We start from the raw sequence: 15,531 nt of genomic DNA on the forward strand, positions 1-15,531 counted from the left end.
GTTCTGCGCGGAGGGATGCGGAGCACGGGGGAGGCACGGCACGGCACGGCACGGCACGGCCCGAAGGCGGGCGGCCCCTCCCGGAAGGAAAGGGGGACTGAGAGGGGGAACGCTGGGCTCGGCAGGCATGGGAAAGGATCATTTCCACGGAAAAGCGCGAGATGCTCTTGGTTTTAGTAGCCCCTTGAATTATCTTTTTAGTAGCCCCTTGAATTAATTTTTTAGGGGCCCTTGAATTTTATTTTCTTTTTCGTTGAATATCAAGACGGCCCAGCACAAAGCCGTTATTCAAACTAATTAATGCGGAGTGTGGGAGTAAGTGCTCTAAAATACCACCAGAGCTTTCTGCACTGTCCAGACGTGTGTAGCTCCTTCCACGGATGCAGATCGAAAGGCAGGGAAAACCCGAGTGGTGTTGGTCAGTGACAGCTCTGCAGCACTTCCCCCTAATCCAGAAGCGGGTGAGTCCCACTTCTCTGCCCACCAAAGTACAAGAGAACAGCCTGAAAACGCTGCTCCGAGCCCCAAACCTTTCAAGAATTGCGGTGCTGGGCTGTGCTTTTGAGACAGAACAACCCTTGACGTGGATACACTGACACTGCAACAAGCTAAACACACACCCAAAGGCTGAGCTGCGGTTTCACTGTGCCAGAACAGGCTCTGCAGCGTGGGAAGGGCCGGCTGTGGTAGAATGACGTGGGGTTTTTTTTATTTCATCCACCCCGTTAGGGCTGGCGCTGCTCCACGAGGGCCAGCGCCGCTGATTCTCCTTGCTGGGAAAGCACACGAGGCTCCAAGGGCTCAGACCCACCCAGCGCAGCTCTGCCGCCCTCCCACAGGTCACACTGTGTTCAGCCACACTCCACACACAGCACCAAAGGCGGCTGACACAAAGAGCTTTTAATATTTTGCAATGTTTTCTCTAAGGAACCAGCGGCAGGGAACAGCACCACAGGTAATTCAGCCTGGCCGTGCTCTGTGTGCTCAGCTTCAGCAGCAGAGAGCCGCGGATGTGAAACAGAACCATCTAAAACTTGAAGTGCTTTTAGATTAATCCCACTTCCCTGCCTGAGGCTGGGGGATGAAACACAAAGTTGCTGTTTTACATACACAGGCAAGAAGGATTTCGCTTCAGAGCTGTCAGAGGGGTGCAGGGAGACTGTGCCACAAGCAGGTCATTGATTAGAGCAGTGCTTCAGTCAATGCAGGATTTTGGGGGTTTTAAGGAGGCCTAAAACCTCCTTTAAGGAGGCCTAAAACCCTCTTGTTCCAGCTCCTGAAGTCCCCCATTCCAGCATCCACAATTAGCTTGCAGGTCTCTCAGACCTACAGGATTTGGGCAGGGTAGGGTAGAACCCTTTGGCGTAGATTTCTAGGTGGAAGATGAAGTGCTTTTCCTCTGGGAAAAGGGGGAATCTTGTTTTCAAGTTCTTAAACTTTACTGAAATGCCAGGGCTCACCCATGCTGGGGTGGTGCAGGATGCAGAGTGCAGCTTAAGGGGGGGTTTAGGATCAGCAGCAGGTCCTATGGGCCTGATGGAGGATTTAGGATCAACAGCAGGGTCCCATGCAAAGTGACCTTCAAGGGTCTAATGAGGGGTTTGGGATCAGCAGCAGGGTCCTATGGGCCTGATGGAGGATTTAGGATCAGCAGCAGGGTCCTGTGTAAAGTGACCCTCAAGGGTTTAAGGAACGTTTAGGATCAGCAGCAGGGTCCCATGCAGGGTGAGCAAAGTTCCCCCCAAGGATGTGCAGCTGCCCATGAGCAGATGCAGAGGGCTCAGACACCCTGTTGGTGGCACAGGGACAGCACAGAGGGTGTTTGCTAGCAGCCTTGGCTGAAGGCAGAGAGGAGCAGGTCCTACTGATCCTACAGGAGAGGCTGCAGGGCTGCCTGGCTGCTGCCTACCCCCAGAGGGAAATGAAGACCCTGAAATTCAGGAGGAGAACCACCCCACATGCCATGAGCTGCACGAGTGGGGCCAGTGCTGCCTGCCCAGCGCTGTTGAGGTGAACTTTGCCATCCAGTTTCAGACAGCTGCCCTTTGGGGTGGCTGGGCAGCACTCCTGGTAGCAGGCAGCCTTCACCCCAGCAGCACAGGCTGGTTTGGCAGCCTTGCAGGCTCTGCTGCATCCTGCCATGTAATTCAAGCCCATCTTCTTCATCTGGAAGGAGAGATACATTAGCCTGGGGGTCATGCCTTTGGTGTTGGCATTACAGGAGCACAATGCTGTGCTGCCCCAGGCCATACCTCACAGAAGTCCTGTCCCAAAATGCATCTAGTGGTGGTTTTCCTGCCTTTGAAACACTGGTCACCACGACAGGAAAATGCTGCACACACTTTGCCCTGTGAGAGAAAGGACAGGGAGATGCCATCTGCCCATCAGGACAAAAACTGCATTTAGGACAGCCCTGGGTTCCTCTCCACCCCCCTCTGCTCTGCTGGTTTTTGTGCTATCAGGCATTTGAGATCCAGAGATAAAGGAGTATTCTGAAACTGCAAGAAACTTCTGAAAGACCAGCAGAGCAAGCAAGTTTCAAGCCTCTTTTTCCTTCCTCTTAGGAGGGCTCTGCAGAGATAAGCTCCTTCCCCTCCTCTAGGCTCACTGCAGAGCCCAGTGGGGTCTCACCCTCCTGCAGCTGCAGGAAGGCTCATCCATCCCATGGCCAGATTAAACTGATGTGAGTGCTGCTCTGGGGAGCAAACCTGATGGAGAGAAGGCTCATCCATCCCATGGTCAGATCAAACTGCCTGAACTGGTGTTCCTGGGGAACAGGACTGATGGGCAGGGACAAGGCCCAATGCACAGGGCTCCTCATGGGCTCCTTACTTCCAGTAAATACTCATTCTAGTACTCATTCCAATACTCATTCAGGATTTGTTGCCCTTTCAGAGTCAGCATTTACCCCAAAAATCAAATGGAGAAAGGACATTTTCCTGTCCCCTGGCTCAGGGGTGAACTCAGCCACCCCAGTAGCTCAGACCCACGGGTCCAGCCCCAGCCCCATGGGTGCAGCCCCAGCCCCACGGGTGCAGCTCAGACCCACGGGTGCAGCTCAGACCCATGGGTGCAGCCCAGACCCATGGGTGCAGCTCAGACCCATGGGTGCAGCCCCAGCCCCACGGGTGCAGCAGGGGGTGCAGCATGGAGCCCTGCAGCCCCAGCCCCACGGGTGCAGCCCCAGGCCCACGGGTGCAGCCCCAGACCCATGGGTGCAGCCCCTGGCCCATGGGTGCAGCATGGAGCCCTGCAGCCCCAGCCCCACGGGTGCAGCCCCAGCCCCACGGGTGCAGCAGCCTCTCCTGCTGGGTACCTACATTCTGGGGGGGAGCCCGGGGGGTGCTGCTGGTGCTGCTGGTGGTTGTCAGTGGCACTGGGGTGGTGGTGGTGGGTGCCAGGTCACCTGCAGACACACGAGGAGCCCTGTGAGGCTGGGACAGCCCACACAGAGCCAGATTCACTAGCACTGCCAGGGCCACCCTGGCCCTCACCCAAGCACAGGGTGACCCCAAAAGAGAGGCAGAAGCACCCACAGCCCCTCTGGGTTGTGCCCACCAGAATGCAGCAGAACAAAGCTGGGCCGTACCATAGGCGGTGGCGTTGAGCTGCAGGCAGAGAGGGCCAGCACAGCACTCGAGGGCACAGGGCTGCCTGCTGCTGTTGGCGCTGCAGGGCTCCATGCTGCACCCCCTGCTGCAGCCCGCCGTGTAGTTGGTGCTGGAGAAACGGTAGAGCTGCAAGGAAGGGGCAGAGCAAAGGGTAAAGTGAGTATGGAGAGGGGCTGCCATAAAAAAACAGAAATAACTGCCAGGCTGTCAGAGAGAAAAGGGAGATGGAGACAGATTTGATAGAGCAGTGTGGATTGCTGAGGTTTTCCCTGCTGCAGCCCCTGGCAGCTCGTACCTGGCAGTGAGTGTGGTTATGGCAGGTGGCTGTTGTGTTGGCATGGGCTCCGTCCTGGTAACACCTCTCTCCCGAGCACTGAAAGCTCTGGCAGGTTTGCTGGAGGGACACCAGGGTGTCACTGCAGGGCTGTCCCCAACCACAGGGGCCACCCCACCTGGCCACCCTCTGGGCTCCCTCCCACCACAGGAGATGCTCCCATGGTCCTCCTGTGACCAATCAGCTGGGCAGGTGACACTGTCCGTGGGGCTACAACAGCCCAGCAATGCCCCTCTTTCCATCCCTTGCCTTACCATGGTCTCCTCTGCTCCCTCCATAGAGCTGTTGGTGGCCACCAGAGAGGCATTGGTGGTGGTGGCCACCACCGTGGCATTGCTGGTGACCACCACCACTGAGCTGTTCCTGGTGGCTGCTGAAGCCTCCTTGGTAGTTGCCACCACCATCATGGCATTCTGTGGGGCTGCCGAGGTGTTCTTGGTGGCCATGATCACCACTGGGGTGTTCTTGGTGGCCATGGTCACCACTGAGGTGTTGTTGGTGGTTGCCAATGTGTTCTTGGTGGCCCTGACCACCACCAAGTTGCTCTTGGTGGATGTCGAGGCCTCCTTGGCAGTCACCACCACCATGGCATTCCTGGTGGTTGCTGAGGTGTCCTTGGTGGCTGCCAATGCATTCTTGGTGGCCGCAGAGGTGTTGGCAGTGGCCACCACTGCAGCATTCTTGGTGGTGGCCACCACCATGGCATTCTTGGTGGCCGCCACCACTGCAGCATTCTGGGTGGCCACTGAAGGGTTCTTGGTGGTCACAGCCACCTTCTTGGTGGTCACTGCTCCTACCAAGGCTTTCCTGGTGGCTGCTGAGGTGTCCTTGGTGGCCATCACAGCTGTGCTGTGCGCTGGAAAACAAAAAGCTCCTGCTTGGTGAAGGAGACACCAAGGAAGGCACAACATGCTCAGCAAGCCCCGTGTCCCTTCCTGAGCCATGGCAGGGTCCAGAGGGACCTGTGGGAAGCATCTGTCACACTGTGGCCAGGAGGTGAAATGGAAAATGACCACAGGGTGTCCCCAAGAGGGTTGACTGGCAGCCACCAATGGGGCAGCACAGGAAGCAGGTGAGGGCCACCAGCCAGCACAGCAGCACTGTGTGGGTGTCACAACAGCCTCCCCCCTCCCACTTCCAGCCATACGGCCTGGGAAGGACAGGTTTTATGGGAAAATGTCCCTCACCCATCCTGCAGCCCTGTCCTACAGAGCACAGCCTGGAGAGGACAGGCACAAAGTCATCACTCTGCCTGTGCCCCACACCCTGCAGCACCCCAGATTTGCCCTTGGGTACAGAACTCACCTGTTGTGGCAGGAGAGTCCTGAAGAGAGAGTTGCAGAGCCAAGATGCAGAGCAGGAGGCCTGGAATGGAGTGGGAATGCCTGAGAGCACCACAGAGAGCACTGCTGTCTGCCTTACCCACCCCGCAGCACAGGCAGCCCATCCTGGAACAGACAGGCAGGGATGCTCCTCCACCTCCCCAAAGCCCCAGGTGAGCTCAGGGAGGCTTCTGGCACAGCCCCAACAGCTGGAGCAGAGATGGGGGACAGACAGACAGACAGACAGACAGACAGACAGACAGACTGCTCCCTGTGTGGACACAGCCCCCTTACCTCGAGTGGGGGGCACGAGCCGTCGGTGCCCAGCCATCCTCATCCTCCAGCAGCTGCACCCGGAGCTGGCAGGGGCAGAGGGGTCAGAGCTCACCCAGGTGCAGGGGGGACAGCCCAGGACAGCTCTGTGCTGTCCCTGCAGTGCCCAGCCCCAGGACAGCTCTGTGCTGTCCCTGCAGTGCCCAGCCCCAGGACAGCTCTGTGCTGTCCCTGCAGTGCCCAGCCCCAGGACAGCTCTGTGCTGTCCCTGCAGTGCTCAGCCCCTCCTGGAGGCTCCCCAATCCCCCGTGGCTGCTGACGGGGATCAGGAGCTCTGTGTGTGCTGTTGGTGTGGCAACAACTCCCTGGGGTCACAGCCCTGCAGGCAGCTGCCACCAGCAGGGCTCAGGGTGACACAGGAAAAGTGGAGATGTCACCTGGCTCTCCATCCTCTATTTGCATTCCAAATGTTGAGCTGTTTTGCTAAGGAAATGGTGGAGGTGCGACCCCAAACAGGCTCCAAAGCCAAATTCTCCAAGGAGGATGGTAATGCTCCCCTCCTGTTTTATAATTTAGGCTGAATCATCATTCCCCCAGGACCTGGAGGGGCTGAAGCTCAATCAGAGACCTCCAAGGCTTCAGAAAGAGCCAGCTGGCACCTCACCCTGCAAACCAGCCCAGAACAGCTCTGGACATCCACACTGAGCCCAGGGCAGCAAGGAACCAACATCTGACACAGCCTCATCCCAGAACAAGCTTCCCCCCAGGCAGGGAAATACCCCACAGCACTGACTCACCTGTCTGCTGCTCCTGAAGCCCCAGCACACCTCAGGCACCGCCAGCACCTCTGAGCAGCTGCTGTGGCACAGCCCCACCCCTGGCACCCCCAGGGAAGGGTCACATGCAGCTCCACAGGGACAGAGGCACAAATGTCCCTGTACAGCAGTGGGGAAAGGGCTTGTGAGGTGGACATGTCACACCAAGGGCTTGTGAGGCTGGACATTGTCACAGACATCTTTTATGAAAAATCTTTTCTTTAAGATTTTTCCTCCTGAGAAGCTGAGAGGCCTCAGGAACAAAATGTAAACATTGATTATCTGCTGCTGTGGGATGCAACAGGTGGATCTTTGATTAGCCCATGTTAGTTGTTTCTAATTGATGGCCAATCACAGTGAGCTGGCTTGGACAGAGTCTGAGCCACAAACCTTTGTTATCATTCTTTCCTATTCTATTCTTAGCTAGCCTTCTGATGAAATCCTTTCTTCTGTTCTTTGAGTATGGTTTCAATATAATATATATCATAAAATAATAAATCAAGCCTTCTGAAACATGGAGTCAAATGCTCATCCCTTCCCTCATCCTCAGACCCCTGTGAACAGCCACAGGACATGTCACACCAAGGGCTTGTGAGGCTGGACATGTCACACAAGCCACCTCTGCACTCAGGGGACTGAGGGACACAAGTGCCACTGCCACACCTGATGTGTGTGAGTGGCCTCTGCACAGAGGGGCTGCAGGTCTTGAGGCATCATGAATCCATGGGGTAGGTACAGACACCTCCAATGTGACACCAGGGGACAAGGATGCTCCTGAAGCCACAACAGGCATCTCTAAACAGTCTCTGTTCCCATCTCCATCCTCCTGCACCACAGAGGGATCTGCACACAAATGACCAACCAGGACATTCAAGCCAAGCAGTGCCATAGAAATCACCCAGAGCCAAACCTGAGGCTCAGTTGGCAGTTCTCAGAAAAAAACAACGGCCAAAGCTCCCCAGGGACATAAACCCAAGGTAAAAACAGTTCTGTAAGCCAGGTGAGCTTGTTTTTTAAAGAAAACCATAAGTTTATACCAAGATCTAGAAATAGGACCAGTACCTGTCAGCACACAGTGTCCATGTGCTTCAGTACACCCTCACCATAAACATTTCCAGCAGAGTGGAAATGAGAGAAGGAATTCTTTCTGACAGCTGTATAAAAAGCATTTTAAACACACTGCAATCAAAACTCTTCCTTCCAGCATATGAAAGAAGACAAGACCCTCAACACTTCCTAAATTACAATGACTTTATTTTTCAAGGTATTTTTTAATATAAAACAACGTCACAAGTCTAAGTGGCTTACTAGAAAGTGACTCTATAAAGTATTCTTGAAATCTGTTCATGCACATACAAAATGCAGACAATGAAGAAGTCAAAGCTGCTGCCAGATCCACTCTCTCTGCAGATGTGGTGGGATCCTTCACCAGGGGACAGCTACAGCAGCCCTTGGCGCTTCAGGTCTTCGTAGGTCTTTTTATTCACCACATTCCCACTGGAATCCTCATATTCCTCCTGGAACAGAACCAACAGTTTAGAGACTCAAATGTTAGCTCCAAGAGCAGCCACTGACCATGAGCACCCTGCCAGAACTTCTGTGCAGGAAGGCAGGCAGTGGATCTGCCAGCAGGTGCTGGGAGAAGAGCTCAGCCAGGGCCAGAGTTGTTACAGGGTGTGCTACAGATTTTAGTTCCCACTTTTCCCTGCACCCTGTTGAAAAATGGCTTTGGAACAGAAGTTTATGAAAAGGCACCAGGACACTGGAACAAGGGGTTCCCATGGACACGGGAGGGGAGACACTGAATGCCTCTCACTGCTCACCTCTGTATCAGGCTGCCACCTCTCTGAAGCCTTCTGCTGTTTCAGCTTTGCCCACACTGCAAACACAAAATCAAACAGCATCTATGTCACTTCCCTTGAGATAGTGGCTTCTAAAAAATACACACATGAGCTTTTTTCCCTCCCTTTTAAACCCAGGAATGTATCTAACATCCATTACAAAGGATGGATGTTATAATCCATCATTCCACTGTACTATCATTCCACTGTGCTTACTGAAAGGCACTGAGCTGCAGCAAACAAGAACTCAAACAAGAACTCAAATGGATTTTTGGGATGGGACATGAGACCAAGGTCCAAAGCCACTCCTTCAGAAAAGGTGATGCTCTTTAACATGTTCCCTGCCCTGCCATCACTACTTACATGAGACTGCATCCTCAATCTGTGTGACATTGGCAAAGTGAGCTGTGTTGGGGATGCCCAGGCACCGCATGCCGTGGGCATGTCTCCACTCCTGGGGAAGAGATGGGATCAGTGTGAGAGGGAACACCACAAGACATTAACATCTAAACAGGGTGCAAAACATGTTATCACAGTACAAATCCACCAGTCCTCTTTAAAAACATTATTTTCTTGTCCTGCAGACAGTAACACCACACCAGCCATCAAGAGCTACAGTGCACCCATCAGACCTGAGCACTGGGTGTTCAAATGGGCAAGGATGGTAGCAAAAGAGATTTCTGTATGCCTAACACCATTTCTGGGTTCTGTTGCATGGCCCTGCAGCACAAGCTCAGACCCACATGGCAAAAATGCTGCTCAGGGACCCCAAGGACTCATTACAATGCAAGAATGAATGCAGCAGGGCTGTCACTTACTGCAAAGTGCCTCTGGAAAGCCTTGGGCCCTCGGTAGGTGTAGTTACCACAGATCTCACAGTTGTAGTTGATGTTCAGTCCATGGAGTTTATACAACCAGTATGGGATGGGCTGGAGAAAGGAGACAGCAGGATTAGGTCACTTGGCAAAGAAACTCAGAGAAGCAGAGTGGAGTCAGTGACCTGTCCCACTTCTCCAGGCCTGCTAAGTCTCAGTTACCTTCCCATCCCAGCCAAGAGGCAGATTTTTAGGATTATAAATGATTTCATTTTCTTCATCTTCACTCTCGCTCTCGCTGATCTGCTCCTCCTCCTCCTCCTCTCTCTCCTCCCCTGTCCGTGCCTGCTTGCGCTGCACGTTCTCGTGGGTGAGGTGTCTTTGCTCCTGGAGGGGGAGAAAGGAAGGGATTGTCCACACACCACTGCAGCAAAAAGTCAGGCAAAAAGTCACTCCTGTAGCCAAAAACTCCCTCAGTGCACAGAGGGAGGAAACAAGACCAGTGTGAAGCAGAGAATTCCCACCTTACCGAGCCAAACAGTTTCAGTTTTTAGTACTCTGACATTTCCTATTTGTAAAGAATGAAACCTTGTATCACCTATTAGCACTTCCAGCGTTACCACAGCAGCAGCCACTCCCCTGAAAACAATCCCCCAAAACTAAACACAAGGAGCAAGGCAGATCCAGTAAAGGTTTGCAGTGCTGTATGACTTTTGCACAAAACAGGTGTGGTGCAGAACACTGATGTGATGTGCCTATAAAAGCACCATGTAAAGATAAGGACAATGTTCCAGTCACTATTTGACAGCTCTGAAATAAAAAAGCTTAAAAACAAAATAAAATCCTTACCCCAAGAACTTCCACGTACTCATAAATCTGAGCTTCCAGGAATGCAAGATCTTTATTTCTTTCAGTGTCCCTGAAAAAGATGAGGGTATCTTCATTAAACACACAAGTTCAGCTCTGGTACCTTCTGTTTGGTTCAGCATGAAAAGCTTCTAAAATCCAGAATCTCTAACTACACAAGAGTGGTGACTATAGAACACTCCTCATCCAAGAGCAGAGAACATTGCCAGCCTCAGAATGACCTCTGAGAACTCACCTTTTGCTTCCTTTTGTCTTTGGATTCTTAGCAAACAAGGAAGGATCAAGTGCTTCCAGGGATTTGCCTTTGGTGCTAAAGAGCCTCTGAGCACGTTCCTCCAGAGTCCTGCAGAGAAGCAGGGAAGGGATGAGTCTAGATTGCAGTTTTACATTTCCTGAGATGCAATAAAAATCTAAATGTAGCTTTTAGGAAACCATGAGATTCCTTTTATCTTTGTCTTCATTAAAGTCAAAGTCTACTGTACCAGAGACAGGACCAGTTAAAAGCAGCAGATCCCACTGCTTGGTTCTTAAAGTTTTATCTTTCAAACATCTCTAAGGTAATTCTAGTACAACAGAGATAACCACACAAGTATCCCAGACAGAAATGTGATACAGGAACACCCCAGAAACTGAAGGGAACTCTACAAAATTACACCTTACCCGCCACACTTCAGCCCCAGAGCCAGCAAAGCTGATTTTAATCTGTCCAGTCCCAGGGAGGCCAATTCCTGTTCAAATAAATAAACCACTGTAAGAGACAAGCTGTTCAACACATACAATATGGATATAGCCCACTTTAGCTTATTAAATATAGCTAAATATATCTATTAGCTTATTAATGAAGAAAAAACCCTGAACGGTTTTTAAGAAAGGACTTTCAACACATACAATATGGATATAGCCCACTTTATCTTATTAAATATAGCTAAATATAGCTTATTAAATATAGCTAAATATATCTATTAGCTTATTAATGAAGAAAAAACCCTGATGAACAGTGTTTTAGAAAGGACTGTCAACACTGTACCCCTGCTCCCAGGAAAATGAGGAATGTGACAAATCTAACCAGGTCTTTCAAGTTACACCCCCAATGGGAGAAATCACATCATCAGCACCATCAAAGTTTTACCCAGGAAGCACAGAGCCAAAAACAAAAACACAGCACTAGACCTACACCAAAAACCCAAATCACTGAACTTCCATCTGCTCAAAATGTGGTAGTATGTGCAGAGCACTGGAAAATTAATTACCTCCCAGGAGGAGAAGGCCGAGAGGTCCAGGTGGGCACCAGCATGGGTGAGGGCACTGCTGGTTTCTTTCTGCCAAAAAAAAACACATGCAAGAGCTGCACAACAAACTATACCACTTCTGGACATAGAACATTTTAATCTCTAGTAAAGCAGTTCGTTTCACAGAGAAAAATGCTCTTAATAAACTAGAAATGGAGCAGTAGTGAAGATACAAAATAAGCTAATCTGAAACAATGCTTGTTTCAAACCAGTTATGCTGGGTTTTAAATTCAGGCCAGTATGAATTTAAACACAGTCATGGTGCCCCCAGCACAAATGACTCCCACAGCCCCTCCCAAGCACAGAACATCCCCCAGGCCCAGCTGCTCACCGGCCAGCCCGGGAACGTGCCGTTCTCCCACTTCTTCTCAAACTCCGTCTGGATTTTCCCAAAAAGTTCATTCTGGTCCAGCAATGGCTTCACTCGATCTGTGTAATCCTGCAGGTACTCAAGGAGCATTTCCAGATACCTGGCAGGGGAATCACGAGCACAGGAAATTCATTGTCACCCCCTCAGCACAGCTTTGGACAGGCACCACCCTCCAGTGCTGCACATGGACGTGAACAAGGTCAGGCCAGATTTCCACACAGGATTTTCTTGACATAACAGTTCCAAGGGTATATTAAAGCTCTTCCTCTGAGCTAAATGTGCCTCTCCACATCTCTGCTGCACTGCAAGTTTGCTTGGGGCTCAGACATATGATTGAGCTGAGGTACCCAATCTATGTGAGTTAAATTTGACTGTTAATTATAATCTCTGTACACTTCAGAAGTAAATTCCTTCTCACCAGGAATTCCTTCTCACCAGTAAATTCCTTCTCACAAGGCAAACAGGCTCACCTCTTATATTCAGCATTTTTCCTCTCCTTGGGAATATCGAAGAGTTGATCAAATGAGGATAAGTAAGTGATATAATCCAATTTCTAAGAACAGAAAGTGTGAGTCAGAGTTCATACATGGCCAAATTAACATCCAGCTCCCAGAAAAGAGGAGCCTCAGCCTGTGCAGGGCCTGGAGATCCCTGGGCCCACACACAGCAGCCACTCACCTCTGATGATTTCAGGTTAATGTACTTGAGGTAACAATCATGCAAATCCAAGTATCGTCCATACCCTTCCTCATCTGTGAACTCCACCAGATCTGCAGGAAAGATCATGAAAAGCTTTATTATGAGCTTAATATTCCCTACTTATTCTACAACTGTTTTGGGACTGGAAAAGGATCAGCTGTGAAGTCATTTATGCTTAAGGAAGGGGCTACAATGCCTCTGACACTCATGGAGCAGCCCCAGAACATTCCTCAGGGAACAGCAGCCTGACTGCAGTTCAGAAGCATTTAAACAGGAGAATTTTCAGAATTCATTTAGTGAAAGGGAGGTGAGGCCCTGAAACATGCAAACCAGATCAAACAACCTATTAAATAATGCCAGAGCTGAAGCAAACTACAAACTTACTCTGAGCTTCTTCGCTGGGGTTGTCTCTGGCCTTCAGCAGCTCTTCAAACTCCACTGACATAGGAACACAGATCTGCAAGGCACAGATAAAAGGCACACAGTGATTTACTTCAGCTCCTGTCCCAGAACAACTAATATAAAATCACACAAGACAGCAAATAATGAAACTGCAAACAGAAAACAGACCCAAAGCTTTGTCACCTTTCTTTCTGTACAAAGGCAAAAGTGTGGCTTTAGCCAACATGAGAAAGGGGAGATCTGATCCCAGCTCAGCTGAACATCCCTGTTCTAGCAGGGAACAGGGTGAGTGTCCTGCACTGCTCCCTCACATGCTCCTGACCCTCAGCAGCTATGCTGAGTGTTCTCAGTACTTGTGTATTAATGCAATAAACTGGGCAAACAAAAATTCTGTTTCCTGTAGGGATGAGACCCAACAGAGCACATCTCACCTGTTCCTGTGGACCAGGTATCAACTCACCTCATTTGGGTGCTTCCGATGAAATTCCTTAATTTGCTTCAGTCTGTTGTAAAACTCTGCAAATTCATTGGGCCCGGAGATGGCACTGAGCTCCTCCTTACGCAGGCTGTGAGTTCATGGACAGCAACAGATTACAGAGGGAAGGGAAGGGAAGGGAAGGGAAGGGAAGGGAAGGGAAGGGAAGGGAAGGGAAGGGAAGGGAAGGGTGACACTGACACAGCCTTAGTCCAGGTCTGTGCTCAGTGTCTGACTGCAAACCTTTGAGCCATGGGGGACCTCCCAGCCCAGCAGGCTCAGGGGCTTGTGGCCACATCCCCCTGCACAGGCTGCAGCCCCTGACAAACCCTGGAGCAGCCAGGGCCTCCCCACGACATAACACAACACAACACAACACAACACAACAAAACGTGTCCATCCAACACGGATGTGCCCTCGGGTCCTGCCCTGCATTCAGTCGCCACATCTCCATTCGCGTGTCACCCTCGGGACATTCACACTGACTTCAAACAGCGGGACACGCTCGGGCACACTCACCCGTCCTTGTCGTCGTACAGGTCCCGCAGGTTGCCGCTCACCTCCATGTACCTCTGCGGAACAAAGGAGAGGCCCGAGCGCCGCCGAGCCCGTTACCGGGACAGGCCCCGCTCGCTCCGGGCAGCCCGGCCCCCTCGCCCCCGGCCCCAGCCCCGCTCCCGTCCCCAGCCCCGGAGCACTCACGTCCTGCATGGCCCGGGTGCGATGGTCCGAGTTGATCTGGTCGCGGAGCTGTGGGCAGAGCAGAGCGGTGAGCGCGGGCCCCGGCGGCGCCTCCCGCCCCCCTCAAGGCCCCGGGCGCACCGTGGATTTCTTGGTGAGCATCTCCTTCACCATCACGTCCATGAGCCGCTCCCGCTCCTCATGGTAGCGCCGCTGCTGCTCCAGGATCGTCTCCATCCCGCGCACGGCTCCCGCTACCGCCGGAAGGCCCCGGTGAGGCCCCGGTGTGTGTGCGGGAAGGTTCCGGTTCCGGGGCGCGGCGCGGTGCCCGGGGCCGGCCGGCAGGAGGCGGCGGCGGCCCGGCCGTGCCCTCAGAGCGGGGCCGCGTCCGAGAGCGGTGTCAGAGCGCGGTGTGCGAGCGCGGGGCCGTGTCCGAGAACAGTGTCCGAGCCTGGGGCCGTGTCCCAGCACGGTGTCCGAGCACCGGGCCGTGTCCAAGCGCGGAGCACTGTCCGAGCCCGGGACCGTGTACGAGAGCGGTGTCCGAGCTCGGCGCCGTGTCCCAGCACGGTATCTGAACACGGGGCCGTGTCCGAGCACCGGGCCGTGTCCCAGCACGGTATCTGAACACGGGGCCGTGTCCGAGCACCGGGCCGTGTCCCAGCACGGTATCTGAACACGGGGCCATGTCCGAGCTCGGGGCCGTGTCCCAGCACGGTGCTTGGGGCACTGAGTGTCCCCCGGTACCGGTTTGGATTTGGGGCTGCCCCAGCCCGGACCCTCTCGGGTTGCCCGGCCGCAGCAGCGATGTTTGACGCCGAGCCGTGCGGGACGCGCCCGCAGCTCCCCGGGTTCGGTGCCTCGGTGCCCGGCAGCGCAGACTTTGCTTTCAGCCCCACAATCACAGTGTGAATCCTCCCACAGACACCCCGCTTGTTTTCAAGTGCCTTCTTCAGATCCACCCTAAATCCAAGGGTGCCTTGCCCCAACACTGCCGAATTCAAAGCTGTAATTACGTTTTGACTCACTGTATGTGAATGAATTATTCGTATTTTTTAAAATTACTCTAAGCCAAAAGCAAGAAAAAAAATTTGTCTTAATTAATGGCAGACAAAGATGATCCTTCACTGAGGCAGGATGTTGCTGCAGGTATGAATATTGTCTTTAATAAATCCCTTGCATTATAAGCTGCCCCAAAGTATATAACTTTTCTTCATGAATGCCTGCCTAAAAATAAAAACAGAGATATGATTCTGAACTTAGTGTTCTAACATTTATCTTTGCATGAAATTTCATCTCTGGAAAGGGAAGGAATTGAAATCCAGCAATGTCCCATCCAGCCACATGTCCTCCTTATTTTGGGCTACTGGCATCGGGAGGATCGAGGTGGGACAAGACCAACCCTTGCATGCCCACCCTCCTGGTGGGAGGAGGTGGGAGAAAGTTGTCCCAGGAGATGATGTTTCATTTCAGGGCAGCAGTGCAGTGTGTCAGGGGCTGGGAGCAGAAATGCAGAGAGCCACAGAATATCCTCAACTGGAAGGGACCCATGAGGATCATCAAAGTCCAACTCGTGGACCTCACAGGACTCCCCAGGCAGTGGCTTGAACCTGTCTCTGCTGTTAACGTTGTCCCTGATGCACAGTGGTGCAGGAGGGCATGGCTTGGGCAGATTTGGTCAGTGCCATGGTCTCTTTCTGCCCCACTGCCACCTCACCAGCACAGCAGCCCTGGCCT

At 52.4% G+C, this 15,531-nt stretch overlaps 1 protein-coding gene across 1 annotated transcript; it reads right to left on the reverse strand.

The window, feature by feature from the left end:
- Positions 1 to 7,588: 7,588 nt before the first annotated feature.
- Positions 7,589 to 14,066, reverse strand: SF3A3 (splicing factor 3a subunit 3). The gene is made up of 17 exons (XM_059488663.1): positions 13,936 to 14,066; positions 13,816 to 13,863; positions 13,633 to 13,685; positions 13,099 to 13,204; positions 12,621 to 12,693; positions 12,216 to 12,307; positions 12,008 to 12,090; positions 11,499 to 11,637; positions 11,129 to 11,197; positions 10,539 to 10,606; positions 10,114 to 10,221; positions 9,861 to 9,930; positions 9,234 to 9,398; positions 9,015 to 9,125; positions 8,560 to 8,650; positions 8,179 to 8,234; positions 7,589 to 7,872 (listed from the first exon to the last, which is right to left on the reverse strand). Exons 1-17 carry the CDS (start codon positions 14,029 to 14,031, stop codon positions 7,795 to 7,797), a joined length of 1,506 nt encoding a protein of 501 aa, XP_059344646.1. The 5' UTR covers positions 14,032 to 14,066; the 3' UTR covers positions 7,589 to 7,794.
- Positions 14,067 to 15,531: the final 1,465 nt, after the last annotated feature.

This window comes from Ammospiza nelsoni, chromosome 25 (assembly GCF_027579445.1).
Source record: "Ammospiza nelsoni isolate bAmmNel1 chromosome 25, bAmmNel1.pri, whole genome shotgun sequence".
NCBI classification, from domain to species: Eukaryota; Metazoa; Chordata; class Aves; order Passeriformes; family Passerellidae; genus Ammospiza; species Ammospiza nelsoni.